Source organism: Echiichthys vipera (assembly GCF_963691815.1).
Source record: "Echiichthys vipera genome assembly, chromosome: 19".
Classification (NCBI taxonomy): domain Eukaryota; kingdom Metazoa; phylum Chordata; class Actinopteri; order Perciformes; family Trachinidae; genus Echiichthys; species Echiichthys vipera.
Window position 1 is genome coordinate 14727712 of NC_139844.1, and position 20826 is coordinate 14748537.

At 40.3% G+C, this 20826-nt stretch overlaps 1 protein-coding gene across 1 annotated transcript in view; it reads right to left on the reverse strand.

Moving 5' to 3' along the window:
* ryr3 (ryanodine receptor 3) overlaps positions 1-20022 on the reverse strand; it is a gene marked incomplete at its 5' end in the record, with an annotated part of 111715 nt that extends 91693 nt beyond the window's left edge. The window contains 5 exon segments of the mRNA XM_083934084.1: positions 3149-3268; positions 19867-19917; positions 19920-19942; positions 19945-19980; positions 19983-20022. Of these exon segments, the coding sequence (XP_083790210.1) occupies positions 3149-3268; positions 19867-19917; positions 19920-19942; positions 19945-19980; positions 19983-20022 (270 nt within the window).
* Between the last annotated feature and the right edge of the window lie 804 nt (positions 20023-20826).

Genomic DNA, 20826 nt, shown 5'->3' on the forward strand with positions numbered 1-20826 from the left:
ATGTTTGATTAACAGTGCCCAGCTGTTTTAGGGTATGTTTAGCCTTTTTTTTAAATGAAAAAATAAAACTATGTTTTTATAATCCACAAACAGCTTTGGTCTTTTCATGGGATTTGTTGATAGTAGTTTAAATGCAGCACCAGTCTTGTCCATTCTAACCCGTGGCTAAGTATATTTACTCAAGTGCTGTACTTAAAGACATTTTGAGATACTTTTACCTAAGCCAAACCTCAGAGTACTTCTTCCACCACTGAGTCGATGAAAAATGTATTAAAGGTTGCCTAAGGAAGAGGATTTTAGGAGTTCACTGAATTCTAAGATAGTAATTTTCCTCCTGAATATTCAAATTTATGATGTAAAGCTGGGAGATAATTCAAAATAATTTATAATTTTTTTCAATGGAATAGTATCTTGATGAGTCATATCGTAATATTATGATACACACACAAAAGAAATTCACTAATTCACTCTGGCCTCATTTCTCCATACCACCAGCAGCAGGCAGCCAGGCTTCGTCAGAGTCTAGGAAACTAGGTGTCAACACCTGAGATCCGCCAGCACATGACAGCCCCTCCCCTCACGCCAAACCACAGCCGTCACATTTGACACCCAAGGGGGCCTGAAGCATTGTCACCGCTACCCAAGGTGAGAGGAGATGTGTTTGTGATGGGCTGCCTGGAGCTTCGCAGGTGTTGCCTTTGGCTCAACAACAGTGTCAGGGGGGTGAGCAGAAACATGTCCCCGAATGTTATTCAGAGTTTTACTACTCAGTGGTTCGATTAAATCAGGCTTCACTTAATATGCACAGCTGCTCATAAACATCCTGACATTGGAGAGTTTTTCGCTTAGGATCCTGGTAAGTCACAATTAAAACAGTAAGAACATCATCAGTATGTATATATACTGTATGTACATACACTGCATTGTCAGTCCCATGTACCAATGAAATGTCTCAGAAAGTTCACTAAGAAACGTTGTGACTACTGAGGCACATAATAATATACAACAATTATGTTCCTATTAAAAGGCATATTCTCCAGAGCCAACACGATCTGCTTCATTTCAACATGTTCGCATAGTACGTCTTGTCAAAAAGAAGATTAATGAGCCATGTAACAGAGTAGTGACAGCTCTGTTGTTTTGCTAAAATAGCCCAAGCAGTACTAAATTTTACCACAATAAGAAACTTTACTCTTCAAACAACAAAAGTGGTTAAAAACATTCTCTATATATATAAAACAATATATGTATATATATATATATATATATATATATATATATATATATACACACACACACATTGTTGTTGTTTTGTCAGCCTGGGCCTAATCACTGGGATGCACCATTGAAACAAGTACATGATCTATAACCGGCCCCACATACACTGTCAGTTGTGTTTGTTGGGCTTCTGGCCAAGCTGGAAGCAACACAGCCAGGAACTGAACCTGGATTATTGCAGTGGTGGGGGGATATTTTTCATCCACACCACAAAGGCACCCATTTTGAGATTGTTTTTATTTTTTTAAGTAGTTATACTTTGCACTGTAGGGCCTTTTACTTCATCCCCATTATTTGACAGAAAAGCTAATTTCAATAAGAGTGGGCGGAGGGGACTGAGAGGATTTAACACATGCGTTTTAGTAAAATAACTCACAAGTGTCTCTTTGATTTACAATCAATCAGGAAGAAAGACTGCCAAGGGAAAAAACTGGACTACAAATCTTTTTTCTTTGGATGCAACACCATTTTGTGCATCTGTTAAACTATGCAGGAGAAAGCATTTTTCAAAAGGAGAATAGGTCATTTAACTGTTGAGGGATAAAATAACTTGAAGATATAATTTTTTTTTTTTGAAAGGGCCACAATCATGACAAGAAAACAGAGATACTTATCCAACATTTTATGTTGTTACATTTCATCAGAATCGCCATCCAGATCGAGAAAATGCATCCACTGATCGTTTGGATTAAACAGTGAATGAGACAAAATGTCTAGTTTCCACAAGATTAAATGTCTGAATATTCATGTCTGAGCCAATTTCAGGAAGTTGACTAAGCTGCACTCAGTTAATTACATTTTAGGAGTGTCTCTGCTGTATATTAGATTTTGTAAATCCCCATTCTGCCGTTTCCTCAACAGAGCAGCTTTCCTCTTTTCAACCCGCTGGGTGTCCACTAACCAGTTATTCACACTTGGACCTCTGCTGTTGGTAGGGGTAACACGGTGATGTTGTGGGAAACATAAATATATATATAAATGACGACTTTATTTTAAAAAGAAATATATCCACAAAGATTCCTGTTACACCTGAACACGATGTGTTGCGATGGTAACTGGCCTAGTTATCTTAGCAAATGAGAAGGTAAAAAAGTCCTACAGTAGAAGTAGTAGAAGTTATAAAGATAAAAGGATAAATGCATGAAACAGTTGGCTTAAAGGGAACATTTGAAATGGCTTTCCATTTCAAATGTAAACAAGAATGGTAAAGTTAACTGTTCAAGTGAACAGTTGAAATAACTTAGTTAGCTAAAAGTCATGGGTAGGCTAAATTCTTGAAACAGTAAGCTTAAAATTGTTTAATTAGTAAGGGTAAATTGATAAATTGGTTAGCTTTAAGGAACAGATAAACGGGTTAGCTAATATAGGTTAAAATGGTTAGCTAAGAAACAGATAAACGAGTTAGCTAAAAGTAAGTTAAAATGGTTAGCTAAGAAACAGATAAACGGGTTAGCTAAAAGTAAGTTAAAATGGTTAGATAAAAGTAATGGATAAATATTTTAAATAGTTAGCTAACAGTGGGCTAATGGATTGGTTAAAACACGCCTCTCCAAGTGATAGTAGTAAAAAGCAACTTGACAAAACTAAGCAGTAAATAACATCCACTTTAAAATCTCAGGTTTAAATGAACACGTCTAATCGGGCAGCCGGTTTTAAAAAGAAATAAGGTTGGCAACCACTGTACTAACATATAGAGTTTAAATAATGAAAAATCTATGCAACTTGATAGATGTTGGTTAGTACTAGTTTTCAGAAGTAGATGAATTCAGAGCACAGGCTGAGCTTAAAAGGTAATTTGTAGATAGCTGCCTGATGTTCTCATTTCTCCATAATATCTACGGCACAAAACACAGCAGTTTGGCATCCTCACCTTAGCTTCAGATGTGGATTCCAGGTAACACAACCGGTTTCCGAGCCCCTCAGCGGCCAGGCAGAACTTGCGATGCTCCTTCTGGATGTTGGCCACACACTGGAGAACCACCTCGTCATCCTGCCAGAGGATAGAAAAGAGTTTAAAAGTCAAAAAATGTTTTTTAACAGTGACGTAAATGTACGAGACACGTAGGAAATAACCTTTATTGGCTTGATTGTGTTGCTTCTCATGCCACCCTTAATTGGAATAAGGTTTCTAAACTGACAACCAGAAATGCATCTTTGACTTATGGAGGTCAATGCTGCTTGTGAAGCTTTCAGATAAAAAAGCGGCATGAAGGAAGCTCTTATTTTGTGTTATGGGGCGGAGACTGATCCATCATATCACAAAACTGTAGAGACAAGTATGAGAATAGCATTTTTATATAACAATACAAAAAAATATGCTTTTTTATATTTAGAATGTTTTGGTAGTAGTAGAATAAGAAACCGAGAATATGAAGGTAATGACATGCAAGGGGCAATTTTTTAATTTAATAGATTATCTTAGGGAAATCAGATAAAAGGAAATATCTTGTCAAACTGGAACAAAGCAAAAAAAGAGCAAAAACTATATTTATCAATAGCAGCAACAGCAAAGCAGCTCTTTGAGTAATATCATTTCTAAACCTGTTACGCAGCCTTTGCTATCTCCGTGGGAGAGAGGAAACCCTCGATTCAATCAGTGCAGCCAATAAATGAACATCTGTATCTGTCAGGGTCGAGAGGGTCTGGCCCTTTTTGGCAACACACACAAACACGCAAAGATATCGATTTGTTTGTGTACATTGTGTGTATGTGAGAGTGTGTACATGTCTCCTGCCAGCTCGTGTCCCACACTAATCTGAGCTGATGGTTGCCATGGTTCTGGCTCCCACCTCCCTCCTTCACAGCAGTATTAATTCAATAGATTTAGATACAGGCTGTAGAGCACCCACAGACTCGGGAGGCGAGATAACAGACCCTGACAGTATTTCAAATTCAAAACAATGGACCAAACTACAACATTTAGTGCGGTTGGAAAGTCCCCCTGCATGGTCAGACTTTTGTTTGAAGAGACTCATTTTAAAAGGGGTTTTCAGTTTTTTTAATGCTCCTCATTACACTGTCACATCCTACATTAGAAAGCATTCCCCACCATCTCCTGAATCCAACAATAAAGTATTCTTTGTTGTAATTTCACACTGGTGTACGGATGGAATTTAATTTGTAACAAAGAGAAGAGAAGAGAAAAGAAAAGAAAAGGGAAAACCCAGAACAATTTTCTGGGATTTTACATCTCTGTATCTCAGATGTAAGTTCAAATAGACATCGTAGGAGACCATATTCAGTGCTATATGAATTATAGGTGTAAATTAGATCCTCTGTCTTTGTGGTATTTTTAAACGGTAGGCGTTTGCAATCAAAAGGTACTGACTAGACTCTCTTCGCCCTGAATAATAACACACTTGGAATTCATTAACCAAGCAGAATAAAGATGTTTTGGTGAAATCTTACACTAAAAATGTTTTTATACCTTCTTTTACTCATGCTTAACAAAAACACTATAACCACCTGTTCAGATTTCTGGTTTCTTCACAGAAATTAAGCTTAAAAGAGAAAAATGTGATTGAGATTGACTAGTACTAGTAGTCTAATTTGAGCAGAAGCTAATTAAAGCAGATCCAACAAAAAGACAAATAGCCCCTAGTCTTTTAGATTTACCTTTACAAAAGATATGCTTTGGTCAGTTTGTGTTGCAGGGCAATAACAATCTTCAAGCACTTTTAATAGATAAAGTGAAGCAAATTTAGAGTGAATTGTCACACTGAAGTGAATGAGGGGCTGAGCTGGCATAGCAGTCCGTACCAGTAGGATTTTAAATACTCCATGACCCAACTTTGGGCTTCAGGGAGGTGATTACTGGTAGCAGAAAGCACCAGCGTTTGCTCTGACAGCGTGCTCACACTATCCTTTTGGCCGCGGCCAAAACCGGTTTTTCAGCTAAAGTCTAGTACCTTTAAGTAGTGTGAGCGCACCCGCTCCGCGCTCAACTGGGGCCAGCTGGCCCTCCAAGGCCCGCTTGAAATAGGTGGGCTTTAGCGGAGCCGTTTGCACATGTACGAGCACGAGCGTGCGCACGTGTACGCGCACGAGCACGAGCCCTACGGCAGTAGCGTTATGTCCGCCTGTTCGGACATGTAAATAGAAGGACTGACCATGCGCGGACATTTAATAACAACAACAATGGCGGTGAAAGGTTCACGTTGGTGTGATGCGGAGGTGGAGTGTTTACTGCAGATTTGGTCGATGAAAAGATTCAAAAACAGTCGACAAGACGCACAAAAACTCCGAGGTCTATGGAAAGATTTGGAAACAAAGCCACACACACGCGATCAATGCGTGTGACGTGTTACGGCTTGATGGCGTATGGACAGCAAGAAGCATTGGCCGAGGCCCAGGCAGTGTGAGTACAAACGGGGCTGGGGCGCGGGGGGGAGAGGGAGGGGGGACAAGTACCCTAAAGTCCGGGTCTCGGTCCGGGAGGATAGTGTGAGCGCGCCCTAAGTCACTGCTGCAGCTTTCCCGTGGTGTGATGGAGAAAACTCAGCTTGTTGTTTCAGGCTACAGATAGGGAAACTCAGTATGGCCACGGAATGACCGAAGACTTTAAAATCGAGCAAATACACCTCTTTCTTTTCAGCTGTTTGGAAGTGTGGTGGCCTTATAATACCAGCAGGGCCTGGCTAGATCTGTGTGTATGTAGCACGGCTTTTATGAAACTGCTGACAGGTGATTTTATAGTGAAATCCTCTAAAGCAGCAGTTAGATCACTGAAATGCCACAATGAAAACCTGGCAAGGACACATTCATACATACTTGATCAAAACTTGCAACCACACTGAAAGGCTCAGACGCACAGAAACTGATTTTTCGCTCATTTTGAAAGTGCCGCTTTAGAAAAAGACGTGGCCGTGTTAGCCTGGGAACCAGGAGAATCTCCAAGCTCTTGTTTTTTTTATGCTCTGGTAGATGGATCTGATTCACCCCCTGTTCAAACAGATATAGAGAAGACCAGATACTGGTCAGGCCAATCACAACTGTTTAGCTCATATGGGACTTGCTTTATACGATGCACGACAACTTGGGGAATATTTGCCGTTTACACAAAATACATGACGTCATTTTTGGTTCCCCCACCCTTGTGTCGGGGACACTCAGCGCTACGTCACGATTTAGGTTTATAATTGTGTGCAGAGGCATTTTGGTCCACAGCGGTTACAACTATGACACTGCTTGGAAATCAAAAATGAACAGAGAGGTTCCAGATTAATTCGCATTTGCGATTTTGTCTGTCGATGTCAGGCTAGGTCAGAGTCATCTGAGTAGTTAAGTAATGGGAAGAAGGGCAAAATGGATGATCATACTGACCTCAGTCTAAAAAAATACAACCACAAGCAACACTGTAAATGGGAGGGTTTAATGCCAAGAATGAATACATGCATAGTGGTGTTCTCTAATAAAAATCCAATCGCTATGATCAGGTCTCAACTACTTATGAAATAGCTGCGTGCACCCATAGTCAAGATACTTATGAGGAAACTGTCTATCTCCCTCTGTACCCCTGACTTGATCCCAAGCCAGAGAATCTGGTGAATCTGAGGCAAAGTGATCCTCCCAGCAGCAGTGTGACCATCTGCTAGACAGCTAAAGAGCAGCATCAGTACTATGTATAGGGCCCTGGCCTGCAGCAGGAGGAGGTTGGGTGGCTGCTGTACCCAGCTTCCAAGTGTAGAGCAGGAATTTGACCCTGCCCTCTCCCAGCCCGACCCCACCTGTCCTCACTACCCCTCGATATGCCTCTGGATCCTGCAGGTCCTCCGGATAAAAACTTAAGAGTGTCACTCTGGTTAGAGCTTCCGGTGAATGACCACTGTCACTGTCGGGTGTGTCTTGAACAGACCCTCAATGTTTCCCACTCTTCTTCCGCTCTCTTTTTTCCTGCGTCTTCTACTTCGTTCACTTAGTTGCCAGAGTCCTTTAATAGACAGCAACAGGTGTGTCTGTGTGTGTGTGTGCCCGCCCAGCCCGATGCATCCACCAGCGGAAACCCGAGAGCTACAGATGCTCCGGTGTGCCAAATAAACTCCCACAACTCACCCGCTTGCTGCCACCAATGTGAACTTGAGAAAAGGTGAATCTGTTCAATCCCTCAGCGCTGCTATTTTGACACACATGCTTTGCACATGCTCAGTAGAGATAGACACACAGTCTTTCAGAAGGAAATACAGAAAAAAAAAACAGGCAGACGGGAGGTCAAAGACTGAAGGGAATTACGGAAATTCCAGCGAGTTTTGCCTGCTTGTTCACACTGTGTCAGTGTGTAGTCTGTCTGAATTGCTCTAACCACTCAGGCGTCATGTTTCTCATAAATGTCAGGCAGGGTGCTAAGTGCAGGATGAGCTATGTGTTTTTTAGTGAAGCTTAGCTCACAACACGGAGAGCAAAGCAGATACAGTGTAGATGTGTCAGAACAAACTACCTGATAAGCCGGATAAAGGTTGTTGATGATGATCATCATGATCATAATGATCATGATGATCATGATAAGAGTGTTCTCTCTTCAAGTGAGATTCAAATGTTAGTTGTGAAATAAAGAAACTTTTTTTCCCCCTGTCTGTGAAGGTGCCATGAGCAGCTGACTATAAATAATAAAGTTGTTATTTCCATTGTTACAACCTTACAGCATGTTGTATTTTTAAATCCTCATAGAGCCGTAAATGGGAGAAATAGTGAGTGTTTGAAAAAATGATTAAAGGCAGCGAAGAACCTGACTAAGTGCAGTGACGGTGAAAAATAGGACAAAAACAGGGAGATAGACAGATGAGGATTGATGAACTGGCTTTTGTGCAGTTTGACATTTTTAGCTCTACAATCATATATTTGTATAGCCAAAGATTCTTAGTGTTTCTGTTTCATGGGAAAGCCATACTGTAGCAGATTTGGCCCCTGATTGTCATGGTCACAGTCAGTACAGGCGGTTACACTGGTTGCGTCTACTTCGGCTACTTCATACATCTCAAACAGAAACAGGGATGCAAACGGACATAATCACTAGCTAAAATAAAGATCTGAGTGGCTCAATAATTAAGATTAACTCATTTATCTCTGAGGTTAAACAAAATGATCCAATTAGGGACAAATCTGTTTAAGAAAAAAGGTTCAAGACTGTGTTGTGTTCAGGTCTACAAAGCTGTTTGACTACATATATTTGGAGTTCCTTAGCTCCAAATCCAAATCAACCCTGATACTGACTACTCCTTATCATAGAGTGACAGACATTGAGTCATGCAGCTTCCAAGTCTTTGTAAATGTCATAAATACATGTGTTCCATGTAATGTAGTACATGAATAAATGCTAAGGAGACAGGTGACCTAAGGTGTTAATCTTTGTTTTAATCATTTTCTATGGGCACAGAAAGTAATGACTATTTATATTAAAGGGATGTGTAATATCAGGCATTCAAAAAGAAAAGCCTTCATGTCACTATTCAGTGATCAAGCTCAGTTTTGGTAGACGTGGAAAGCTCAAAATGTTCCGACAACATACTGTCTTGGGCATTAAATAAAGGAAAGAGACAGACATGACCAAAAGGAGACACAGAAAGAGATATTATGTCCTTTCATAGGAACAGTTAATCTGCTCACTTCTGTGTTTAAACAGCAGTAGCAGTTCCACTGAGCCACGTTTTCAGTCATTTTCTACAAAAGACAGACAGCTTTCTGTCATAACGGATTTATTAGAGGCCTAAATGAATGAGATTTAGTCTCTTAACTAAAAAGCTATTTAGCTCCAGAGAGGACACACAGAATAAAGTTAACATGAAGTTACAGTGTGTACTGCCTCAGCAGGAAATGTCTTGATTAGTGTTTTTCCTGAATGCAGATGAAACACATTACAGACCGCTCAGATAGAACAACACTAGAACACAGGACATAAGCAGTCGTGTTCGGAGATGATAAAGCCACATGGTTCTTTTGGAGGTTATCACCCTGGCTTCTAGATGTTTGTGTAGTCACTTACTCCACGCACAAGGTGTGGCACTTCCTGACCTTATAACCAAGTGTGATTTAGGTCTAGATTTAATATCTAACTTATTTTATGACTAGATATATTCAGTAAAAGTCACTCAACACAAAAGTCCTACCTGCAATGTTTTGATTGCTTGTTCAAGGACAGAGTTGTCCGTCATTAGATCATTAAGTAAACTGGGAGCACAGTGCCAGATGTTGACCGTATTGCTTTCACCTTGTGAGCCTGTGTGTCTGTGCGCAGTTTTTGAGTATTTTGCTAGGTGTCTATATGTCCTATTTTGTCAATACGATAGGGTCGCAACCGTGCAAGATGCAGACACCAAACGTTATGTAGGTATGTAGTTAAGATCAAAATAAAGGGCGAGTTCAAAGACGGGTGTGGTCCAAGCAAGGGTGCTGAAAGTAGGGGGTAGAAAAGAGGAAAGAGACCATTGCACTACCGGTTAATGCCCAGGGCAGATTCGGCATTGCGGCTGGTGTGATCCTATCTCTTGTCCTGTTTTTATCAATAATTTTTGCCCTCAAAATATTTCAAATATATCTTGACCTGCAAGAAATGCATCACAAATGCAGGCAATCAGAGCCGTCACAGCCTCAGAGAATCCTCTAAGATCTTTTGAAAAAATGTCTTCAAGACTAGAAATCTATCTGATCTCAGGATTTACAGATAGAGAGATTTGTCATTGAAGATGCCTTTAACATTATAACATCACTCTCAGGCGTCGTGAAGACATATTCAGAATGTGTGGAGGTGTGCGTGTATGCAAGTGTGTGTGTGCATGTCTGAGAGGGCGACATGGGTTTAAAATTAATGACGCACTGCACATTTGATCTGTATATTTTAAAAAAAGAAATGGAACTCAACAGTCACCAACGTTTTGCCCCGCAGTACACTGCCATGGATCACAGACTGCAAGATTTATATGGTGTTCCTATAACAAATTGGATTTTCTTGGCTTAGTCTGAATGCATGCAAGAGTTCCCCTCCAGCCCCCAAGTGTGCAAGGCTAAGGCATCCACCTCTGCAGTGTGCTAAAAAGTGGAGGGCCTCCGATCAGGGACGAAGCTCGAGCCTCTCTAAAGTCCATCATCCTGTCTGATGAGACAGAGTGGACACAGGCAAGATGTAGTGCGGTGTGAAGAGCTAGAGTGGACTGTGTATGTGTGTGTCTGTGAGGTGAAAAAGAAGTGCAGATCAGGTGAAGTGAAAACATTCCCTAGAAGCCAACTTAATTATTCTTTTCTCCCTCTAAACTCTCAGCTCATGACCCAGGCTGACATTTGTTTTTTCCCCGCCCTCCATCCTCTCCATTTCCGCAGGTATCAAATTTGATGCAAACTTTAGATTATTTGAGCTCCCAGGACAGCGACATGATAAGCCAAGCACTTTTTCCAATGGAATAGATTCCACACAGAGGTCAGACTTTCATTCCTCAGACAGACCGAATACTTAAGAGTCAATAAGAGGATGTGACACAAGATAAATTCAATAAGCATTTAAGTGTTTCACGATACATCAGTGGCAGTCTGTGGCAAGGTAAACCTCCCTCCTTACAGGGGCTGGAAATGGTTTCCGGATCCATCAAGTGACAAGATGTCATCTCTAGACTGCAGCTGTCATGGTCGGTTGCACACAGCAAATAGAAAATGGTGTTTCTCAGATGTTCGAGGGTTTGCTGAGAAACTAAAGATGGATGAATTATTAGCAAAATGACAAACAGAACCGTGTTTTCTCAAAGTGAAACATCCCTAAATCCTGTCTTGTCAGAAAATAATTTAAAGAGATCAGTAATTCAAACGATGGATCACTTCTTAGCTGCAAGAAAACTGCTTTTAAAAGTAATTGGGTGCTCAATCCTCCCCATCTTTACTATGTGGTGTCCTTGAGCAAGGCACTAAGCACCCAACTGCACCAGCAGAGCTCTTCTGTGACTGTAAAGCAAGGCGTCCCTGTTAAGATGCTGTCAGGCATAGCAAACCTGACGCCCCTGAATAAAAAACCTTGGCGTCCAATTTTAAAGCACCTATAATCAATATTATTATAACAGCAGTGTTTCAAACAACAATGTCCTCATTGGTTATGTAATCGGCCCACAACTTTATAGTTTCGGTTCACTCTCAACTGCAAAAAAAGCTCTAAAGCCCCACCGTACACCACCTGCTCAGCACCAAACACCAGACAGTCCCAGGTAGCGATTAGCTGGTGAACATCGTGGAGCATTTAGCAGCTAAAAAGTCCGATATTTTCCTCAGGACTTGGTGGAGACCAAAATCAGAACTAAAAGAGAGGGACTATACATTCATCAGATGGACACAACACGACCCCGACTGAAATAAAATGTTGCTCCATAACTACTGGATGTGTAAAAAGTTCACTATATTGACTTAAAAGTTTGATAAATTTATGTTTGCTCACAACTTGTTTCCCGCTGATCCCAAGTGGCCAAAAAGATACTGCCGACTTAATTTATTTTTTATGTATTTTGAGCATGTCCGAAAGGAAAAGTGGGAGAAGCAAAGCTTATCTAGTCCCGTCCACAGAATACATTATCTTCATCATACTATTTTTCTAATGACTTTTGACATAACATGTTTCAACAGCAGGTAGTGATCAGAGCTGCAGTCTAGCTGCTATTGTTTGGGTACAAGTGCTTTTTGTTTTTTCTCTAAACCGTCTCCACACAGTGTCTGCTGACCCAGGATGAGGGTTCATAAAGGTCAACCCTCATCCTGGGTCAGCAAACACTGTATTGAGACAGTATTTTTGTGCATTCTGTAACGATTAACAGTCCTATTTACATACTTCTTTTTGAAGGCACTCACTTTTGCTGATTTTTTTACCTGCTCATCGAGTTGGCAGCTGTGGCTCAAGAAGAAGAGCAAGTGTCCTTTAACCACAAGGTTGTTGGTTTGATCCCGTCCTTAGGATGGGTTAAATGCAGTGGTCAAATTTCACTATGTTGTGCTTTACGGTTGTATCTGACCATTGATCAGTAAAGTTTAAAAGAAAAAATTTCAGAATGCAACCAACTAAACTTTGCAAGTGTGCCAAGTGTTTAGAAGTATGTCGGCCAACACCAAAACTTTAAAAAAAGCTTTCAGTGTTTTGTTTGGTTTGTCCATTCTAGGCTACTGTAAAAACATGGAGATGTAACATGGTGGAAAGAGGAGCTGTTCCGTATGTAAACAGCTCTTCTAATAATGTAACAATTCTTATTTTCACGGCATATTATATTTCATTTCTGCCAATAGATTCTCTAAATCCTAATACACTGGGCTTATTAAGTCAATATTTAATGGTGTATGAATGGTGAATTACTTAAACACATCTGCATACTCAGGACTGTGTAGGTGTGCTCTAGTCAGATTTGATTAAAAGCAACCACGCCCACTTCAAATTAACAGAAAGATCTCAAAAGAAGAAAAAAGCTGTTTTTTTATGTAAATAAACCAAGACTGTGGCAGAAAGTAATGTGATCATCTAGGATCCCATTACACACAGTGAGAGGCTGACTGACAAAAACACTTCCAAGAGCATTTAAAGGTGGATTAATAGAGGCTGCATCAACACCAACTGGTCTTTAGAAGAAAACCATTAAAGCTCACAGAGCTGACATCAAACTCAACAGTGTAGGTGAAAATGAACCCAGTGACCCTAGGGACACTCACAACAGTAAGAGCCTCACTGTCTGCACCTTTTTCAGTCCTGTGTTGATTAATGAAGGTAATTATTTCTGTTGAGAGTCACCCCACTGCTGCTGCTGCTGATGATGATGATTGTACTGCCAGCTCTGCCTCGACCACAACAACATACTGCACTACTGTTCCTTTAAATTAAAGTGAAATCAATTTGTATTTTGGATTATGGAATGAAACTCGGTGCACACAGTATGGAATAATATTGTTGAGTAAGTGCATTTAGACTCATCCCGCATTAAATATTTAAAACAGATGATGTCATCTTAAATTATCAATTAGTCTGTTATTTAACTAAACAGGGCCAAACCCCTCACATCTGATTTACACATTAAAAGCATAAAGGAGAGTAAGTGACGTTAGGTCCTGCCACTTTTGCATCCAGGTTGTTAAAATGATGGGGGATGGCAGCAGCCTTGCTGTCCTTCAGCGCTGACGACGGCAAAGAGCCGGAGCTGCCAAAGAACACACTGTTGCTTTGCCATCGCAGCGTGCTCAATCAATACAGAGGAAATCCTTCCCTTTCAATTTAAATCAGTCTGAGGGAGGTTCACCTGAGGCCGTGAGACAACGCTGCCTCTCGCTGCCTCTCGCTGTCTCTCTAACCGACTCTCATTGAAGAGGCAAACTTTACAAGGGCATCAACCGATGCAGTGTAGCAAATGCTGCATACTGTGCTGGAATAAGATGGTATAGATTTTCTTTGCACAAACAAATTACATAGTGTACATACTATAGTGCCTTTTTCCATTATTATAAGTTGTGTCAACACAGTGGAGCTATCTGAAGAAGCCATATGCTCACATTTACTATTCTTCAGTATAATTTCTCCTTTGACTTCTTGATATGAAACTACTTTTTAATAGATTTTTGGAAGGTATACAAGGCACATCCAAGGTTATAGTTTTGTAATCATACCCAACATTATCAGCCAAAACTTTACGGTTGTCAAATGTCATGTACTACAACCAAACATCATATTTTCATCAACAGGTTGGTATGATATCCTACGAAATTTGACGTTAATTTTAATGCCGCAAAAATGTGACCCTGAGGGCTAAGTTTAAGCACCAAACCAACTTGGTTGAGAATAAAGAAAAAGGTGGTGGTTTGGCTTAATAATTCCAGGACACGAACATTGGCGGGACACAAACGCCAGCCTCCTGTGTTTTGGGACCCATCCACCGCTCTGACCTGTCTCCCTACTATGATTTTTGCACTCTTGTACTAGGTCACCTGATTTCCTTCTTGGTCATGTACATAATATCTACAGTAATAAATTAAAAAAATGTATATATAAAAGACTGAACTTGAATGTTGAAGTTTTAAGCCATTATGGACGACAAGTCTTGAAGTGCTCAGAAGAAAAAGTAACTTAACATTTACAATTCCATGACAACTCGGAAAACAGTCTGCTGACAAATAAGAAAAACAACTAAAGAAATTGACCTTTATGTGAGAAAATTTTCAAAAAATCTTTCTTCACAATTTTCCTAAAATATAATCAGGTGGAAACTAAGCATCACTATCTGTAGGCAAATACAAATGGTTGAAAAATAGTATGAGTAAAAGTTACACACCACTGCCTTTGGGGTCAAAATAAAATGTACTGTTCACTCATCCACTAAATTTGCAGGAAATAAAATAGCAAATGTGTACAGTAGCATATACAATAGGCTATTAGCATAACCAGTGGGAGACAAGGTTGGCCGTAGGGATAAATGATCAAACATTAGGCTCCATTTGGTCTTGTTTTTCGGTTTCTTACATTATTTCATTTTACCACTTTAAACTTAGTGTCATATATTTCCTCAAGAAAATAATAATTAATAACTAATTCATAATAACAATTCTAAAAAGGCATATTGCCATATAAACTAACTTATTGGGAAATTCTTTGTTAGCTGTTTGACACTGTAATGTTAGTATCTACACCTCTTCATTTTCACTGATACTTGACCCCACTCTTGTCAAACTCTGACAACTGTTACATCAGCCAATCCTGCCATCATCACAACATTCACCAGAGCATAAGATCAACTCACCATCATGCATGTACAGTAATAAGAATCTAAGGAAAACATTTCAACCAACACAGCTGTGCCAAGCTCAATAGAAATCTACCAGGTTGCACCATAATCAATACAAGTATATTTGTAGATTTAGTGCAACGCTCACAGAGTTCCACTTGAAAGCTCACTACAACTGTCCATCACTTTGACCTATTAAGCTTAAGAAAATGCTGTATATTACTGTGTGGTATTAAGTATTTGATTTCTAAATGCTACTTTATCCCTATAAACATGGTGTTAAGGAGTCATTGGTCTTGTGCTGCCATGAGTCAAGCACTTCCCCTGCTGTGGTTGAGTGTCAGGGGAGCAGAGCTGTATGTGCTGTGGAAGCATCATCTTTAAAAAGGCTAAATTTAAACCCCCAGAGTCCTCGCCTTGGTATGCAGAAGGCTTCCAGAACAACATAAACTCCAAATAAGCCCTGAGGAGCTACTGGGTATCGCAAACCTCGATCTCCTGGGTTTTTTGTTGTCGTTTTTTTAAAAAAAAAAGGTGTAACAGCAGCCTGGAAAAATATGGTTACCTCAAAGTTCAATTCTTTTAAGAGTTCAGGAAAAAATAAAATAAGTCCTGATTGACCTTTAGTTTAACCCCACTTAGTAACTGTAGCTGTCTGTCAAGCTTTCCATTCAAACATATTTAGTTTGATGATAACGTTGGAAGAGTCACCAAACAATATTCTCAATTTTTTTTTAGAAACAATGGTTTTCTTATTTCAGACAGAAGTAAAGAAAATCAGGCTTATCATTTCCAGTTCACTAAAATAAAAAATATAAAAAATAAAATCTAAATGAAGGCGTTTATCTAAATCAGCGATACAAATGTACCCTTCTTTTTCATTCAACTACATTCACATCAACAATATTATTTCCAATATAAAAAGCCTGCAACCATCCTGACTCGTCTTCAGTCTATGAACTTCACAAGTATTTTAGCATCCTAGCATTGAAGTTTTATTGGTCTCCAATTTTGGGTCCTTAAAGGATAAGTTTACCCTTGAAATTATGTTTTAAAGATTATTATTTTGGCAGTTTTGGGAAGGATTGGGAAATCCTCTGTTCTGCTCTAACCACTGTTCCACCGGCCGCCCTAGTTATTATCATTTTTATATCAGTTTTTTACTCTGTGTTACCTTGAATACTAAGAAATTTTTGTTTTTCTCACATGCCTCCACAGTGAATGAAGAATTTTCTCTTAATTTGTATTCTCTGTTTACAGTGGAGACCTGTGAGAAAACCCTTTTTTTCTTCAATAACTCAAGGTAACACATCTGAGTAACTGATATACAAATGATCATTTTGAGGGTGAAGTACTTTATACTGGCCACTTCCTGCTTAAGTATCAAGGAGATAGATTTCTGATAATAAAGACAAATACACAACACTGCAGAAGAAATAAAAACAAGGATGCCATGTTATTCTAACTAAATCAAAGAAAGTTTTATAAATCTCTTCCTGGTGTTTTGTCTGGTTTAAAAACTCATTACAGCAGAAACCATTCTTACACTTAGATGTTGCATTTTTGATTTTAAGTCACCTCTCTGACTCCTTATTCGCCAAATATCGCTGTCACTAATATAACACAACTTCAGCATGTGGAGATATCCAAAGCTTAGTATGCCTAGATACGGTTGCTTAGCTACGATTGGATGATGGCTCTTCAGGGGAGAGCAGTCCGTTTTAGCTCGACCACATTTTACAATTTCTAATAAAACATGAGTCCACCTGGTTACAAAGTATTCACCTAACAATGACAATGTACCCTAGTGTCATTTCACTGAAGGAGCAGGTTAATATGTATTCTTGGTTTAGTATAATAGCATTGTTTCATACAGGGCACAACCAATAAGCAGCAATAAAAACAATCAGCACAGGTGATGGCAAATCACTAAGTGTTCTTATAGCAGACTGAAAATGACTTGCAGATTTTCTGATTCCTGCATGAATTAAAGTTTGAAGTAAGCTGAATATGGATATATGGATCATTTTATAAACCAAAACAACCAAAGAAAGTAGTATTTTGTTCTGTGTGTGACATCTTTCCATTCCATATTAAATTTCTGAAGAGTTAATGAGCTGTCACAAAAAAAGTCATTTCTAACCAGTGAGCAAAGAATGTCAATGCGCTGCGAGTTGCATTTCATTTAAACCTTTGTATCTCCATTATAAGCTTCAGTGTGGGTCTATAAAGTTACAGAAGGGACTGCTGGCTTCATCTTGCAGTAGAGGTGTAACAATTTCCTCAGTTTCCTTTGACAGAGAAGCTCTCATCACTGCCAGCTTTCCCAGCGTTACACATCAACAGCAAGGTGAGACTGCGTCCGCGCTGAAACTGAATCACAATGTCTGGACCTCTGTCAACACCTGACAGTCGTATCCAATGACAGGACACTTTGAAATTGCACTTCTTATATATACATCTGACTTGGAAAAAAACAACTGCAACAGTGTTCCTTCAAAACTGAAACAAAACAACAGCACAAATGCAATCAATTAAAGAAACAAAATACCAGTTTTACCATAATCTTCAACAGATTGTAATTCATTGTATTTCAATTAGCGCTCTTTATTTCAGGGCTTCCCGTGGGGACACGTTTTTCTCACCTCCGAGGTTTGATAACAAGGCTCTGCGGACCTCAAGGGAAACCCCCACACTCAAACCGCTGTTGTCATCAAATAACCAAGATGCCATTGTGACAGTAGAATCTGAGAGGCATGGGTCAGCATATCTCTGGCATCACAAATAGTAGGAGCTGTTAAGTACAGGGTCCCGTCAGCCACTTATAACCAGCAAAGCCTTCCCAGGGATCACATATAGATTACTGTGTATGTCAACATCTCACATGAGATAGGAGAACACTGGGGTAGGCTTTCAGCCAAAATGGACATCAATGTCAAACTAAAACAAAAAGAATTGCTTATATTAAAAAGGACCAAGACAGCATGTTTGCATGTTTTACTTCCTTTGAGGATGACATTTTATCAATGATGATTGGATACCTTGGAACCAGTCATGTCTAGATGATGACCCAAGATTTGCGAAACTTTCGTGAGATGGTTGAGGTTAGGCTTTGGCCTGGAATATTTAAGGTTAGATGGTTGAGGTTAGGCTTTGGCCTGGAATATTTAAGGTTAGATGGTTGAGGTTAGGCTTTGGCCTGGAATATTTAAGGTTAGATGGTTGAGGTTAGGCTTTGGCCTGGAATATTTAAGGTTAGATGGTTGAGGTTAGGCTTTGGCCTGGAATATTTAAGGTTAGATGGTTAAGGTTAGGCATTGACCTGGAATATTTAAGGTTTGGATAGGGCAACGAGTCTCTGCAGTGTTTTCGCAAATCCGGTTACCACATCCATTGGCTAATCTGGGGCTACTGCTCAAACCCCCCATCCCAAACTATATTGAAGTGCTGCACCATATTACTTGATTTCTTCTACAGATCAAGGCAGACATTGGTTTCCATTTAATTCTGCATAGAAATCTATTAATGCGCTCTCAAAACTTGAGTTATGTAGCCCATCACAGTTAACCCATACTTTTTTACATCCATACGTCCATCTTAATTCATCGTGCTATGCAGTTTAAGTACAAGTCTGCGATGCATGACCTCAATGCAACAATGCAACCTGATGTTAACTGTGATGGATGACACTTCAAGCTCAAGTTCAAGTTCCAATAGTGGAATAGTGTAGGTTTTTTATATTGTGCAGAAATGAATGGAAGCCAATGTTGCCTGAGCTAAATACTGCAAATAGACATTTTATAAAGCAGCATTATTTGTAAAAGAGATTACTTGTGATGATTTGTAGTAAATTGGCTAAAATTGTGCAAAACCACCAGTAAAGTCCTTGTAATGCTGACTCACTTAATTTCTTATACAGACAGCAACAGTATTCAACCAACAACAAACAAACTGCTATGACAAGACCCCTTGAAAGTAAAGGCTATCAATTACAGGGTAGGCTTATTTGACATTCAAACTCAAACTACAAATGTGCAAATAATGTGCGGAGTTGAACTCAACAAAATGAGAAGTCTGACACAATCAATGCAGAAGTCTATGGCATGAAAACAGGTAGACATCCCTGCCAACATGTTGCATATGGCATAATATCTGAGTCTTATTGCTCTTAATGCAACACTTGGGTCACAAAGCTTTATGAGGCAGAGAAGAATACGTGCGCGACACATATTCCCACCACACCAACACACAAGCTGTCATATCATCTACAAGGATAACTGCTGTGCATAACCACGCAGAGCAGGGGCAGCGTAACCAATCTGCGTCAAACAACTAAAATAGTAGTCAGCAGAGGGTGGCTTGCTTGTGTGAGCACAACTTATTGAAACTCTTCTCCCCGAGGAGGAGAAGAGGAGGAGTCGTGAGAAAAGACAAGGGTTGTTTTTTTTGTACAAGGCGTTCCCGGAAAACCAAGACGGATCAGAAAGCGAAGAAGGGTGGAAAATAAGAAGGGGGCATGTGTTATGAAATGGCAAGAGAGTGTGAAGTCATTTTTGCCCTTGCACCAGCAGACGGGAGTCTCATTGAGATTCCCCACATCAAGAGTCCTGTCGACAGGTGCGCCGTACAGTGGGGGTGCAACGCGCAACCTGCGGCAACTTCCATAAAAAAACAAACATCCTTCATGCACAAGCAAAGTCAAAATGAACCACTGACGATGCGTTTTCTTTCCCAAACTTCCACCATAATGCAACTTGCATCGGTGATTTACTTAATTGGCGTGCTGTGTGCCGCCCGAAGGCGCTAATTGGAAAGGAAACTGAAGTGCATGCTATGAAACAGCTCAGCACGCGCCCATGAAATTATCTTTACTTACAGTTCTCAAGAACTGGATCTCGTCTTCCCCTTCTCCGCCCTCAGCCATGGCTGTGAAGGAGCCTGCTCAGACTCTGGAAGCCACCACTGACTGCCGGCAGAAACGCGATGCTGTGCCTCTCGAGCCGATATTAGCATACAGCTCATCCACAGCCATATAGGGCAGCCCGGCGGAGCCCCCCTCCTCCTCCTCTCCTCTCCTCTCCCACCTAGCTACCCCCTCTTCTTCCTCCTCCCTCCCTCCTCTGCCGCCCCCTCCTCCCTGCGCCCAGACGCCAGCAGCCAGCAGTGCGGACCAGCGGGCGCACGGAGCCGGGGCATCAGAGGACGAACCCCCGGTGGAGATGCTGCTGCTGCTGCTGCTGATGCTCAGGGGCCAAAATACTGAAATGTTTGCGGTGAAACCCCCTTTTGCCAAACTGAGTCTGCAGTTTTAACGACTCCCTGCCTGAGAGACAATGACGCATGGTGGTCAGAGGGGGACTTGAATGGCAGCACTGGGGTTGAATGTAAAATCATGAATGGCTCACCCACCACCTCACCCATGCCATGCACACACATATTCACACGTCTGCCACTTCACACTTGTGTCCAAAGTCTGCAGACATGTAATTTGAGTTTACAGGAATAGGTTTCCATCTGTTTGTTTTTAATCTTGGGAGGGATCTCACACACTTGCTTGTTTGTTGCTTATTAAGCTTAATTAAGCATATTTATATCTATGCACATGCTACATTATCCTCACTTTGTTGGCCAGCTTGCTTGCTTACTTGCTCCCTTTGCAGAAAGAGTGATAAACAGACTCTGAATCCAGACTCAGATCATTTTCATGTTTAATTGGCTCAAATGTCAGTTTGTATAACACTACAGAAAAGTCTAATATGGTCATCATAAGCTGCAGCTGTATATGCCGTTTGAAATGAGCAGCAAAAAATATATATAGTGGCTTTTTGGTTAAAGC